This window comes from Anolis carolinensis, chromosome 5 (assembly GCF_035594765.1).
Source record: "Anolis carolinensis isolate JA03-04 chromosome 5, rAnoCar3.1.pri, whole genome shotgun sequence".
NCBI lineage: Eukaryota > Metazoa > Chordata > Lepidosauria > Squamata > Dactyloidae > Anolis > Anolis carolinensis.
The window spans coordinates 157,619,769-157,634,501 of NC_085845.1; the positions used below are offsets into that span (position 1 = coordinate 157,619,769).

Consider the following 14,733-nt stretch of genomic DNA (forward strand, 5'->3'; position numbering starts at 1 on the left):
TAGCACATTATGAAAGGGCACTTCCTTCAAGCAAATCAGCCTCAAATGTATTTGAATATTTCCATTGTTTCAGTGTTCTGTTTATTCACATACAGTAACATCCCAACTATTTTTATGTTTATTATTGTTGAGCTCCAGGAAAAGATAACAGTTGTCCATTATAGGACCACACTATTTATGAATAAGGTTTCTCTTGTTTAACTAAATCTCTTGTCTAATTTTTCACTCACATTCTGGCAAAGAGAGAAAAAGTTTATTTTCAGCAGAGAACTTGATAAACATCTGTATTTAATATAAAAAGATCTTCTGGGGGTGTAGGGAGGAATTGTTAATATAGCTAAGGAAATTTATATATAAATCTCTGGTATATTCAGCTACAAAATATTCTAGTGGCTTCAGCAACCATTTAAGATTAAACATTTTTACCATGGCAAAACACATAAAAAACTGGTTCCCATATAATTTCTACGTGCAGACAAGTTTATGTAAAATATATAAACATTTTTTCAGTTTGTTACAGATTGCATAAATACGGCATTTTACTCTTGCATTTACAGATGTGCAAACACAATTCGATTACAATCTCTGAAAAGTACTTTCCATCCAAAATGAAAAAAATGCCCAAGGAATTTAAATACCAAACTCACAGGTTTAAAATGTCTTTTTTTCAGTAAAATCCACACATTTAAAATAGTTTTATTCATTTTATTTGTATATGTCAAAATACATTTTTTGCAAAATAGTGGGTTTTGCAAGTAGTTTCATGCAGATGCAAGGTCTGCTCAATACTACCAATGAAATCAACGCAACACAGTAGCCAGTTTTAAAGAATAAATAACCTATATATAAAACACTAAAATATTAGATACACATTTAATCATTCACAGGCATCCAAAACTTTTACCAAATATAATCCACAGTATGCCTAACCATCTTACAACACAACTTGGTGTGTTGCAGCCATTCAGATGGATCAATTCTCTGCTTGGTTTCTGTAGTAGCTAAAGCGCATGAAAGCTGTCCATCTTAATTAAATATTTTGACTCATACAGACCTACTGCAACAAGAGATCCCAGAACTATCCTTGTACCTTTAGAATCAAGAATCCTGAGCTTGGTAGTAAGAGCAAAACCTTACATCTTCAAAAAACCTCCCCGCTCAAAGGGAAACTGTGAACATCTTCTCCCAGCGAGTCCTTCTCCATTTCCCTTCCCAAAATGAAGCAAGTCCCACTCCCCAAGAATTAGGCAGTAGAACACAATGACCTTTTTAAAATGAAGGGGTACAAATTCACATTTAATATAGTATACAACATCATCAATAATACAATAGCTACTACAAGCTTTACAATGTACAATCTGTTTTAATGGCTGAACTGTCCAGTGGTTTTTATAGGCAATCTTCTGTAGGCCAGTAAGATGGTTATATTTAGTAGGTTTTAGTGAAAATAGAAAAGCCATTTTTGTTTTTTGTTTTTTCTAACAAAAGCTATCTTCACTGGAGTACTTTTTAAAAGGCCACTGAAATGTATAAAATGGTCAGATGGGATGGTGTTATCGGTGTAGATGCCTCTTCACATGGCAATAGCAATACACGAATATGAAAAACAGGTTAGGGCTTTCAAATGACTTAAAGATTACTTTGGCTAGCACAACAGTTTTGGACAGCACTCAAATATAGATATGTGAAATGCAGTGAAGTTATACTTAATTTTTTCATATGGGTGAATACTACTCAAATGAAATATGGGAGAGAATGACTAAGGGCTGTTTTAAAAAATAGTTTGTAGACATTCTGTGGCTCCATAAAATTTTTAATTTAAACCATTAAAAAGTAATGGATTTTATTAAACATTTATTTTGGAGCAGCCTAATTTGCTTTAACACACATTTGCCATAGGGAAATATATTCAAGCATGTCATGTGGGGCTGAAAAAATCCAAACAAATATACACGAATATATACAGTTTCACTCAGTACCGGCTAAAATGAAGGTGAAGGTTACAGGATCTAACATCTTGCACTACAACCCTTGTTCTTTTCTTTTTAAAAAGTGACCAATAAAGGCAAAAGAGAGAAGTTTAATATAATTAATCTACTTTCAACTGACTTTTAAAGCATCTTTTATAGGAAATTAATGCATATTGCACAACAGTGAAAGCAAAGGTCTCACAAAATGTTTCTGTTTTGCGGCAGTGGGCTGGAAAATAAAAGCTTAGTTAGCTACCTGTTGTATTTTTAAAGGGCGTGAACATCTCTGTAAATGTAAAGCTGTGAAAATACTGTACAAGGAAAAATTCTGGTACAAGAATAATTAGAAGGTCACACACACAAATTCAAACTGGAAAAATTGGCAGGATAAGAAAAAAAAAAAACCCAGGAACTGTGACACAACAACAAAATAAAGTAATTGTCTGTGAGAGCCGAAAGCTTTTTCGATGCATGTGTTTATGTACAACTAAGGCTTACTGGTTAAATATCTGAGGCTTATCTGGCCTTAAACACTTTCCTTATAGCAGTAGCTGTAAACAAGATTTCTCAGTCATTATGTCTTCTCAGCAGCTGCTTTTACACATGAAACAATGATCTTTGTTTAAAAAACACACACACCCAGGTAAGGGCATTTGGCAGAATATCTGAAAATGACAGTCTCCAAGAAATCTTCCCAGGCTTCCAGTGACTTCCATGCTGTGGTCCACTGGAGTTACTAATTATGTGCAATCTGATGACTTGCAGCTGGAGTAAACAATTTTATTTGGAAAGCTTGCTGATAACTCTGATCAAGGCCCCATTTTCATCTTTTAACCTCTGGTTGTCTGCCTTCAGGTCTGGTAGCATCTGCCAGATAGGGGAAAAAGTATAGATATGTGATATCTGAAAAAGAACAGAATTATAAATACCAGTCCAAAGACAATTAGCCTCCTTTTCCTGCAAATACCACCCAACATCCAACTAATAGCTCAGAAGGCAAGGCTTATCTGCACTAGCAAATTATTGAATTTGCAATATACATGTATACTAAGAATATTACTGCAAACTAGAGCTTTAAATAAAATAATCCTCTACAGATTTAGCCAGTCCTGCTCAAGCATGCAGAAAGCTGTTTACATGGAGCAATGGGAGGAATTTCAGGGAATTCATAGCATGCTATCCATTTCAATCCTAAAAAGAACAGAATTGCACACAAAACATAATGCTTCATAAATTGAGATACGTTACACGATATACCTGTTAATGTCATTTCCTATCCACTTAAGTAAACCAGTCTTGAACATTCACTTAATCATCTTTCTTCAATTATATGGCCACTGCTTTGTTCTAAGTAACATAACAATCCCATACAGGTTTAATCAAGTTTCCATACTCTCAAAAGCAGGGGAAAATGAAAGTTTAACGAGTTTTAGAAGGAAATCATCATCAACATTTCACCATTTCAGCAGGCATCTGACATAAACACGCAGAAAAAAACCCTGTCTTTCAAGAACACAACAGCTCTACTATTATATTCTTCTTGGCTTTATATTCATCCAGAGAGTTTTACCGAAACAGAAGAAGCACAAACCTGGGCCAAATATAGAATTTCCTAGCCCTGACATTACAGCATAGATTCTGCTACAAGTACCTGTCCTGGACAAGCAGTGTCTAGCAAGAGAAAGCCATCCTAAGATGGAAGGTCACCTTTGCCTAACTAAACTTCTGTCCACCTAATATTTGCCAGGAAGTCAAAGGTAGATATTTTCAGCACATCTAACAAGAGCTCATTTATTATGTATGTGTTTAAAACCTGCTACAGCAATGTTCAATACAACATCAAAAGGCTCTCAATGTGATTTTTAAAAACTTTTAAATATTTATTAAAATAGACATACATTTGTAAGTGTTTGTTGATTTTAAAAAGATCAATGGTTAAACTTTACCAACTCACAGAATTATATGGTTTTAAGTATGTACTAATATAAATAGGCAGGCTTCCCATTAACCATTTAAAATTATTGGAATCACACACTAATTTGGCTTCTTCTGAAAACAGAAAAAAACTCACATACATTTGAGATGCTAGTGTTATGACAAAATCTATTGAGATAGTAATATTGAGGCTCCATCAAGTCAATATCCTGAAGATACTTCAGAGACTGTACAATATGAAAATGGTTGTACTCCTAGAAGGAATGAGGCCCACTATATGTGTAAACAATATTCTTTCAGCAAAAGATAAGGCATGGAGGTGATAAATGCCTCACTGAGTGTCCTCACTCAAGCGGTAAGCCTCTCCTAAAGAAACCACCTTTGGCATCTTATGTTACAGAGTGTGATCAAACAGTGTTAGATTTTCTTGAATAATTACCAGTTTTCCAATTTTGCTACTTGGTTGAAACTGTCTTTGTCAACTGAACCATGACCCTGTTGATTCTTCTGAACCTCTTAGTGGCTTTCAGCACTATCAACTACTACAACTTTCTGGCTTTGAGAGTACTTTTCCAACAATGGCTCTGATCTTTCCTGGAGAACAGGGCCCAGATGGTGCTAGGGGACTGCTGATCCATGCAGGGGGCTTTGATTTCCAAAATTTCAAAAGCCTACATCTTGTTTTCCATGCTTTGGTCATAAAACCTTATGTTTTTCCAGGGCTGATTACTGGAACACATTTTGTTTTTATTCTTTTTTATCTCAAAGCCATCTTTTACTGTGTTGCTTTTTTTTTAAAAGAATGGAGGATATGCATTGTAAACGAAATAAATAAAATAAAAACGGAGTTCTTGCCAGCCCTTAAAAAACATTACAACACATTTAACAATATATTACACTAGCTGATAATCTGACAATGTACTGGGTATCAAAAATGATCTAACATCTTTATCTTAAATAAAAGTTTAATTTAAAATATGCTATTATATCTGTGTGTTCATTCCGGATTAGATGCTGAAATAGCTATAGACTTTGCTAAACTAGAGACTGCTTGACATGAAGCAAATGCATAGAAGCAGTTTTCTCATTTGGTATTTTAGAGCATACATGCACAACCACAGAGTATTAGCATAGCAAAGTAGCTGTATCCACCCCATCTAATTTATGACTTCTGCGTATGTACACAGTGGAGCGGTTTACATATGAACACCACAACTTGACCACATGACTGATTTTACAACCTGTGTACAAACATACTTTTTATTCACGTTTGCTAACCTCCTGGGAGAACTATGGTAACCTGGATATCAAAATCCTACACTCTATGGAAGAGAGACAAAGGTACATTCCTATGTTCCATATCTCTTGGTTCCATATCTCTTGAAATTATCTGAGGAAATGCATGAGGTTTCTCCAATGAAGAGACAGACAAAACATCTAAGACCTTCCTACTCAAGAAGACAGAGGTGTAAATTGGAAGAACTAACTGAAATAATTCATGTAAAACACAAAATGCTTCTGGTATTGAAACCATCACAAGTCTTTACGACTACCAAATTTAACTCAAGTCAGGCATATATCTATATAGTTATAGTGACAAAAGGACAGATTCCACTTAATGCATTTACAGTCAATGTAAGATAATAGGATTGAAGCATTTCCTATCACTAGTCTTTTCTTCTTACATGCATTGCCTCCAGTGAAAGGACAATTGAGAACACACGATCAAGATTAAAAGTTCAGTTCCTCACTGTTTTTATGTACATCTGAAGGAAAGAATATTACTAGATTATATTAACTCCCATTTTCAAATTAACCTCCCTAGTACCTGTAGGCTGATGTTCACAAAATTTAATATAAAGACAAACTGCCAATATAAGATGTACTAGCTATAACTTAACAAATCTAAAAGACCAATTTCCTAAACTAAACTCTAGTATCAAGATGTTTGGAATCAGGCAGGTCTAAAATGCTGGAAACCAAGAATGAAAGACAAAGTTTCTTATTTCTTAAGCAATAAGCCAGTCTTCAGTCACATAAGCATAATTAGCAAGAGCTGTAAGCCATGACACTAGCAGAAGTTTAACATGTGCCTGGCTACAAAAAGAAAGGAAAAGGAAAATTACAAGTCCACAGAATGTAGGTGCCTGCAGCTTGATAACCACTCTGGTCAAGGCCCTATTCTCAGTCAGCAGTCGGTCATTTAAATGCCCCAAAGTCTGAACTTGCTTTACTTGATATTGTTTCTGTAGAAATCAAAGAAACAGGAACCAAGATGAGAGGAATTCAATGAGCATACTGAAAATGTATCAGTGGTGAAGATAACTAAAAGAAAAAAGAAAAAGATGTAAAGAGAACTCTTTTTTTAGCTGAAAGTAATTCCATGTAAAACATAGATAAGATACTCAAAGGATACTTTAAGAACAACTAGGGATGACACACAGTTTTCCAAGGAATTTCATTGCACCACTGAACTGGTTTATTTCTGTATGAGGTCATACAATTATGTGTTCTTAGTTAACCAACCAAACAAAAACCAACCAAACAAAAAATGAAAGTGGACATTAATATATCACACTTGAAGAGCCATATAATGCAAATTATCTAACTTGAATACATGTTCATTCTCCACTTGTCCACTCAAAAAGGATCAGGTCTACAGTTCTCCAAGTATTCCAAGATGCTCAAGGAACATTCATTGTCAGATGTGGACCAACTACCTTTGTTCTATTGAACTGTGGCCTGATTGTTGTATGTTTTGGAAATATTTTTATTTAAATTACTTTTGAAAAGAAATGTATTACACTTATCATATCTATATTGGGACCCAGTTAGTTACTAGATATTACCCTAAGTGCTGTTGCTAGACTTTAAAGCCCTGAACAGTCTTCACCCTGGCACCTATTCTGCTATGATGGCTTACTTACTTAGGTGATCCCTCGTAGGTCGAGGACGATTGTCTTCCATTTCTGGTGTCTTGGGGGTGTGTCCATAGGTGGCTGAAGAGACCTATTCTTGACCCGCATGTTCTCCCGCAGTGAGGACATTGGTTTCCAGGTGGAAGGTGGTCCCAGTCAGGGTTGGCTTGACGCTCCTTCCTCTTGACATGTTTCTTCCTTAAGCCCTCCATTCATGCCTCTTCAAACTCCGCAGCACTGCTGGTCACAGCTGACCCCCAATTAGAGCGCTCAAGGGCCAGGGCTTCCCAGTTCTCAGTGTCTATGCCACAGTTTTAAAGGTTGGCTTTAAGCCCATCTTTAAATCTCTTTTCCTGCCCACCAACATTCCATTTTCCATTCTTGAGTTGGGAGTAGAGTAACTGCTTTGGGAGACGGTGATCGGGCATTCGGACAACGTGGCCAGTCCAGTTGAGTTGATGGCGTAGGAGCGCTTCAATGCTGGTGGTCTTTGCTTCTTCCAGCACGCTGACATTTGTCTGCCTGTCTTCCCAAGAGATTTGCAAGATTTTTCTGAGGCAATGCTGATGGAAACACTCCAGGAGTTGAGTGTGACATCTGTAGACCATTCACGTTTCGCAGGCGTAGAGCAGGGCTGGGAGGACAATGGCTTTATAAATGAGCACCTTGGTATCTCTACGGATGTCCCGATCATCAAACACTCTCTGCTTCATTCGGAAAAATGCTGCACTCGCAGAGCTCAGGCGGTGTTGTATTTCGGTGTCGATGTTGACTTTTGTGGAGAGGTGGCTGCCAAGGTAGCGGAAGTGGTCAATGTTTTCTAACGTTACACCATTAAGCTGTATTTCTGGCATTGCAGCGGGGTTAGCTGGTGCCTGTTGGAAGAGCACTTTGGTTTTCTCGATGTTCAGTGAGAGGCCGAGCTTCTCGTATGCTTCTGCGAAGGTGTTTAGAGTGGCTTGTAGGTCTTCTTCTGAATGCACACAGACTATGTTGTCATCGGCATATTGGAGTTCTATAACAGATGTTGTGGTGACCTTGGATTTGGCTTTCAGTCTGCTGAGGTTAAATAGCTTGCCATCTGTCCAATAGATGATTTCCACACCAGTGGGAAGCTTCCCATCAACAAGGTGAAGTATCATAGCAATGAAGATGGAAAATAAGGTAGAGGCAATAACACATCCCTGCTTGACATCCGATTCCACCTTAAATGGGTCACTTTGGGAGCCGTTGCTGTCCAAGACTGTTGCCATCATGTCATCAAGGCATGGTGAGATCTCCAAAGAGCTGCCTTCTCCACACACCAGAGATCTCTGAGGTTAATGCAATGGCCATGAAGAACACAGCTTTGAGGTAACAACATTCTCATTATAGATTTGAACAGATTGTTTTAATTTTTGGTGGACTGCTAACTCATGGGGGAATTAGTAAACTTATTTGCTGCAGCTACTTTATTGTAGCTGTTGATCGCTGTGTTTTTTTAATGGATTTAAAACTACCATGTTTATTGTCCTCAAAGATCCTGTTGAGCAGAAAATCGAAAATGGACCCGATGAACCAGATGGAGCAGGTTGGCATCATTGGATTTCTCTGGATTTAACAGAAGGTGAAGTGTGAAGTAAATGTTCTCCTGGAGGCATACCAAAGACCGAGAAACTAGGAGCCAGTTGTCGAGGTAGGAGTACACAATGACATTGTTGGTTCTGAGGTAGGCTGCTACCTCTGCCATTATCTTTATGAAAACCATCAGGGCAGTTGACAGTCTAAATGGTAAGGCACGGAACCAGTATAGGTAGCTCCTGATGCAGAAGGCCAGAAATCTTTGGTAGGTGGGATGTATATATGTCTTAATTGTTTAAAGTCTTATATTTATATAACTGATGTCTATAAGTTGTAAGTTTATTGGATTTTATCTTTATTTATTGTGATCTGTCTTTGATTTGTTCGTTTGTTTTAATTTTATGAGTGTAACTGTGATTGATAACATGTATCTTGTTTTCTCATGTTGTAAGCTGTCCCGAGTCCCTTTGGGGAGAGGGGGTGGGATATAAATAAAGCATTATTATTATTATTATTATCATCATCATCATCATCCCAAAGTGGAAGTACGCGTCTTTTAAGCCCAACATTGCGAACCAATTGCTATATCGGAGCAGGGGTAATGTGGATGGTATCAATACCATTCCAAACCGCTTTGCCTTTATTAAAGTGTCCACAAAGCATAGATCTGAGATCGGACCAAGGTCTGTCCCTCTTTGGCATGATAAAGTAATGGGAAAAACAAGCCTGTGTGAAGTCCTTTTTGTGGAGTGATGCTATGGATCCTCCAGCACCGGTGGGGAAGGTGGAGTTCGGAGGATCGTTCCCATTGGGGGTAAAGAATCAAACTTGACAGTATAGCCAAATTTGAGCATGTTGAGCACCCAGCAGTTGCTGGTGATGCTGGATCAGGTAGGAAGGAATTGGGAGAGATGATCTCTGAAAACGTGTCACATTGAGACTTTGAGACAGCAGCGAAGGGTTGGCTACCACAGCGAGGATGGTATCCTCTAGGGACCAATGAGAGTCAGTCCTTTCAAAGCTGAGGGTTTGCCAACTGTAACGCTGCTGGTACCACTGGTTAGGGACTAACTATTTGCACTGATTGAAGGGTTGTTTGCAAAAGGAAGAATGACTCTTTGACTCTGAAAGGGAGGTGCTGAGCGGCTCTGGGCTTGCTGGGAACCATGCCATTAGTTTCGAAAGGAGGAGTATGATAGAGGATTGAAGCCATAATTTTCTGGCCAATGACCTCATTACTTGGTTGTTCTTCAGCTTAGAATCTGGATTCGTTGAACAGACCAGCATTATTAAAAGGAAAGTCTTCAATGACGGTCATAGCAGCCAAGGTGAGGCTTCAGGAGCGAAGCCAAGTATGGTGATGAATTGCCACGGTGTGGGCCAGCATTTTACCAGCAGTGTGTTTTGACAGTTGCCTTTTCAATACTCTTCCCCTCCTCTGCAACTTACAACATGAGAAAACAACATGCAATATACATGATATCAATATACATAAAAATGTTGTCTCAAACACGACCGAGTCTCGTCCACTATGATGGAATTTGGCGTCAGGTGGTGAGACAGCCAAGGCAAGTTGGAGTAATCAATTCAGTACCCAGTTTCCACTTTTCTTGAGGTAGGTGGCTAGGACAGGGAGTTGGACCAGGGGGATTTCATTACTTGCAACAAATAGGGAAGAAAAGATAAGTACATGGCAGAGGAGGCAGCCCACTGGGTATCTTGGAACAAAAGATCATCAACAAGCTGTGTTGACTGTTTGACTCTGAAGCCCAAAGCTGTGGCTGTCTACAGGAACTGGCCAGTAAACAGCCTTAAATCATTGGTAGGAGATGGGGCATCAATGATTGAGACCCTCAGTTCCGGTGAGCGATCAGGTAAGCAGTGGCCCAACAAAGTGCAAGAATCAATCCCAGACCATAGAAGTGAATGGGGTTCATAATTGTAATTGGAAAAATTCCCATTGATGGAATGGACTGATCTTGCTGGGAAATTGTACCCACTGGAAGCATATAGAGACGTCTGCCTGAGAGGAAGCATTGGGGGCTTTGGAGGTCTAGGCTCTCAAGCACTTTTTTCATGGTGTCAAGGAACCGTCAAAGACTCCTGGCACATCAGCGGCACCAAGGGGCTTCTGCTTGAACAGGCTGGTCTGCCGAAACAGAATGCAACCTTGGTTGAGACATGGACCCGATTTGTACCAGCCCAATCTCATAGTCAGAGGCGTAGGTGGGTGATCTTCAATCAATTCCACGGGAGCTTCAACCACCCTCAGAGTGTGGGTCACCAGTGTCAGGCCTTCTTTCCAGAGACAAGGTGGGAGGAATCGCTTCAGGGGTAACCCTTTCAGCATAATTCAGCGGTTAGGACTGGTGGTTAGGCATGAGATACCTGAGGTTTGCCTTTTTTCATCATTTTCTTGCCCTTTTTTCTTTCTGGCCTCCTTGTAAGACTCCCCCGGTGTTGGGGGTTTCTCTGGTGAAGGGGTGGGGTCCATGGACTTTGCCTTTTTTAAATGAAAAGCAGTTGCTTCTGCCAAATATTCTATGACATAATTCATTGAAGATGTTGAAAGAGGAACAGGTTTTCCCAAAGTGGATGCGGGTACCGATTTAGAGAAGCCCACGCCTGACTGCTTAAACCAAGGAGGAATGAAGCTTCACCTCCCAATTCTTCCTTGTTTGAGGCGTAAAGGCCTGGCAATGAATGCACGAGTCGACGGAATGTCCTTCACCTAAGCAAAGAAGGCACTTAGAATGCCCATCTGTGTCAGGGAGTTAACCCAAACACTGCTCACACTGCTTGAAGTGACTAGTAGAGGCCATACTGAACTAGGCCGTAAGCACCATACTCTTGGAGTGAAATGGCTCGAAAGCGGAAGCTGTCGCAACCCAAGGTTGAAATGGAAGCTCTTGTCAGAAAATAAAGCAGTTCAAATAGTAGAACAACTGGCAAAGTCCGAAGAACAAATGAGCTCAAGTAGTCAAGGTTCCTGAACTAGCTGTAGTGCAGACAAAAGGAACTGAGGGGTTTTGGCAGCTACTGGGCCTTATATTTTCTCAGGATAGTGGGAGGAGTTACCACCAAAACTTTTTCTGCTTAGTGATTCTAGAAAGCTTCAAACAATACTCTGGGCCTGCACAGATTACCCAATTGTGTGATTCACAGAGACCATGAAGAAAGAATTAACTTCAGCTGAACTGTCTGAAAAATCTCTTTACAGAAGCAGCCATCGTGCTCCAGCTAAACTCACAAAGTGCTGAAAAATCAGTGTATTGTTAGAACCCCTTTTCTCTCCCTTGCCTTATTTAATCTCTTTCAGAAGTTGTTGAACCCTATGCCCTGGGGCCTTCCCAAGTAAATGAAACCAACCTATTACAGTCCATTTCGATCATACATGACTGAAACCTTGTTTCTTAAGCCCCACAGCAAACCAACTCTATACAGACGTCTGAATCACAGATTTTAATTCTATCCTTTTAATTCTGTTTTGTGCTCCTGCTGAGCATAGGACTGCCCAATGTACAAGAGCTAATTAATTCATTACAATCTTACCTAATTCCTGACATTTGACCACTGTGGTATTTTCACTCCTCTAGGCTAAATAAAGCATTCATGAGAAACATTCTGTCATTGAGTTGGAATTACTGGGACAAGTAAAATAAGGTATGTTGCCAAGATTGAAAAATAATCTACCTATGTGTACATCAGAACACCACAGGTTTATATACATGTCTAGAGAGGACTCTCATCAATCGGTGGTGGATAACTTACTTTGAGTTCCTCTTCCATTTCAGATATTCGCCTTTCTAGAGCTCTTCGTTCCTATAGAAAAGTAGTTGCATTAAAAACAAAACAGTACAAAGTAGGTATATAGATAAAATAAAGTGAACATAGTGCACTCTCAGATTTAGAGATCAAACATTCATAAGCACAGTGAGGACAAGGACTTGCGAGGCCAGTGATGTGTAAAACAATACTTTCAATTTAAAAAAAGACAACAAAACTACAATTGGTCAAATTCTACAAATTCAAACCATCATTCATATAAACCTGAACAGGCAACAGGTTTTTGTCACTTCTGCCTGATACTACTCTCTTAGTTAGATTTGGTGGAAGTTCAATGTAACATAGGTAAGGTAAAGGTTTTCCCCTGACGTTAAGTCCAGTCATGTCTGACTCTGGGGCTTGGTGCCCATCTCCATTTCTAAGCCGAAGAGACGGCGTTGTCTGTAGACACCTCCAAGGTCATGTGGCCGGCATGACTGCATGGAGCGCCGTTACCTTCCCGCCTATTGATCTACTCACATTGGCATGTTTTCGAACTGCTAGGTTGGCAGGAGCTGGAGCTAACAGCGACCGCTCATGCCGCTCCCGGGGATTGAACCTGGGACCTTTCGGTCTCCAGCTCAGTGCTATAACGCATTTCGCCACCGGGGCTCCTTCAATGTAACATACAAGGAAATCAAGTAAAATATCCTAGCTCTTTTTAAAAAGAAGCACAAAGCATGTGTTACCACAGACAAGCAAATGTTAGTTTGCGTTCTGTACTATACCCAAGTAGTGCTAATATTGCACATATTCTGTTATCAGTCATACAATGGACAAGGTTGGGTTTTTTCACAGCTTGAGTTTTGCCTCAGGTTAAGAAAATGCAGTGAGTCTCATTTTTTAAAGAAAGCTTCTCTACCCAGGATTTAACATTAAAGTATTTCCAATACGTGAAAGACAAAAGCAGATTACTGCAAAGTGTATGTGAACATCTGCATTCAAGTGTTATGCAAAAGAAGAGCATCAGCTGAGGTGTGTAAAACTCTGGTTAGATCATACCGCCCCGTTGATACTGACTCTTGTCGGTCACCTTTCAGATACAAACCATTTGAATTCAGTTTAATCATACTTAAGTGAATCACTAGGCAAAAATTCTTGAATGTAAGCAATTAAGTTTAGTAAAGTAACAGTTTACTGTGGTCAACTTCTAATTTATTTAATTCTCTCTGACAATAACTGAGTTTCTGATAAATTTTTCACTTGTAGCAGTGCTCAGTTAAGTAACCGTGAGTTGTTAACTGACAATAAGCCTTTTAAAAGTTGAAAGATAGTTTTGGGAAACAAAACATATATTCCATTAGTACACTGAATACACCCATTCTGCTGAAACTGCCACAGAACTACAGTGTAATGGGAAAGCAAGATACAAGTAGTCTCTAAACTAGTTTCATATACAAAAAAGCACCACCAGTCAGCTGTACTGTACTTTACACACTTTGTAGGTCTTTTGACGTCTTCAAATTAAAACTGGTACATGCTGTATCATTCTTATGCAACTGATATGACTACACAAAACATAACAACCACATTCACATCCCTATGTGGAGATGTCATTTGAGGCCCTGTACGGTGTATCCTAACTTTAAGTGTGGTTCCTGGGTGCCTACCACTTGGTAGGAGTGGTGTTCTTCAATCAACATCCACTATAAAATGAGTTGTCTAACACTTGAGAATGTGTGCAAACATAAGATTCTGAACCAATCAGGAACTCTACCATGTAAGAAGATACTTCAGAAGATACACAAGGAATCTTTTCCAGATTAGTCCACAATCTAAAGTTTTAAGACAAGACATCCCCAACTCCTATACAGCCCAACATTAGTTATAACTAACCATGGCTTTGGGGACTGAAGTCCAAAACATCTGGATGGAGAAACCTAGCTTAAACTATGCTTACTTAGAACTCTGAAAAATGAGAAACAGGCCAGAGCTTGCCAGGACTGACCTATTCTTGCTACATTTACATAAACAGGATAGGCATATTCTTTTATTGTTTTCACTTTTAACAACTTATTAACTTAAACTTTTCTGGAACCAAAGGAGGAACACTTACCCTTTTTTCCATTTCTAGTAGAGACCTATCAGTAAATCTTTCCTGCCGCTGAAACAGATAAGTAATATCATGCAGAGTCATCCACAACAGAGACATAGTGGGAAAATATAATCCAGATAAATGCATTTGCTCTGTTAATAATATTTATTCATTTTCTGTACATAATGCCAGAATTCCAAAAACTTCTGGAACCTCTGATGCTAATGGCCACTTTTCTATCTGTTTCACTGACAGCCAGTATGCTGGAATTGTAAAGAATGATGGACTGGGACTTGGGAAATCTGAGTTTTAGCCTCAGTTGACCCATGAAACTCATTTGTGGATGCCTTGAGCACTCTCTTTCATCTGTCCTATCTCAAGGGGCTACTGGAAAGGGGAGAGGAGGCCTTGACGGGATACAAATGCAATCCAACAATCAGTCAATGGAAAATGGGAAATGGAAAAATGGAAAAGATACAGAAAACTATGT

The 14,733-nt window shown here is 39.1% G+C and overlaps 1 protein-coding gene across 14 annotated transcripts in view; it reads right to left on the reverse strand.

The window, feature by feature from the left end:
- Positions 1-691: 691 nt before the first annotated feature.
- Positions 692-14,733, reverse strand: part of ppp1r12a (protein phosphatase 1 regulatory subunit 12A) — a 122,608-nt gene continuing 108,566 nt past the window's right edge. For 6 of the 14 annotated variants that reach the window (XM_062982664.1, XM_062982663.1, XM_062982667.1 and 3 more), the window contains 3 exons: positions 14,265-14,312; positions 12,155-12,205; positions 692-2,873 (listed from right to left, as the gene is read on the reverse strand). In XM_062982664.1, the coding sequence (XP_062838734.1) occupies positions 2,751-2,873; positions 12,155-12,205; positions 14,265-14,312 (222 nt within the window). In that variant the 3' untranslated portion in view covers positions 692-2,750. The other 8 variants (XM_008110932.3, XM_003221126.4, XM_008110935.3 and 5 more) reach the window with 7 other exon arrangements.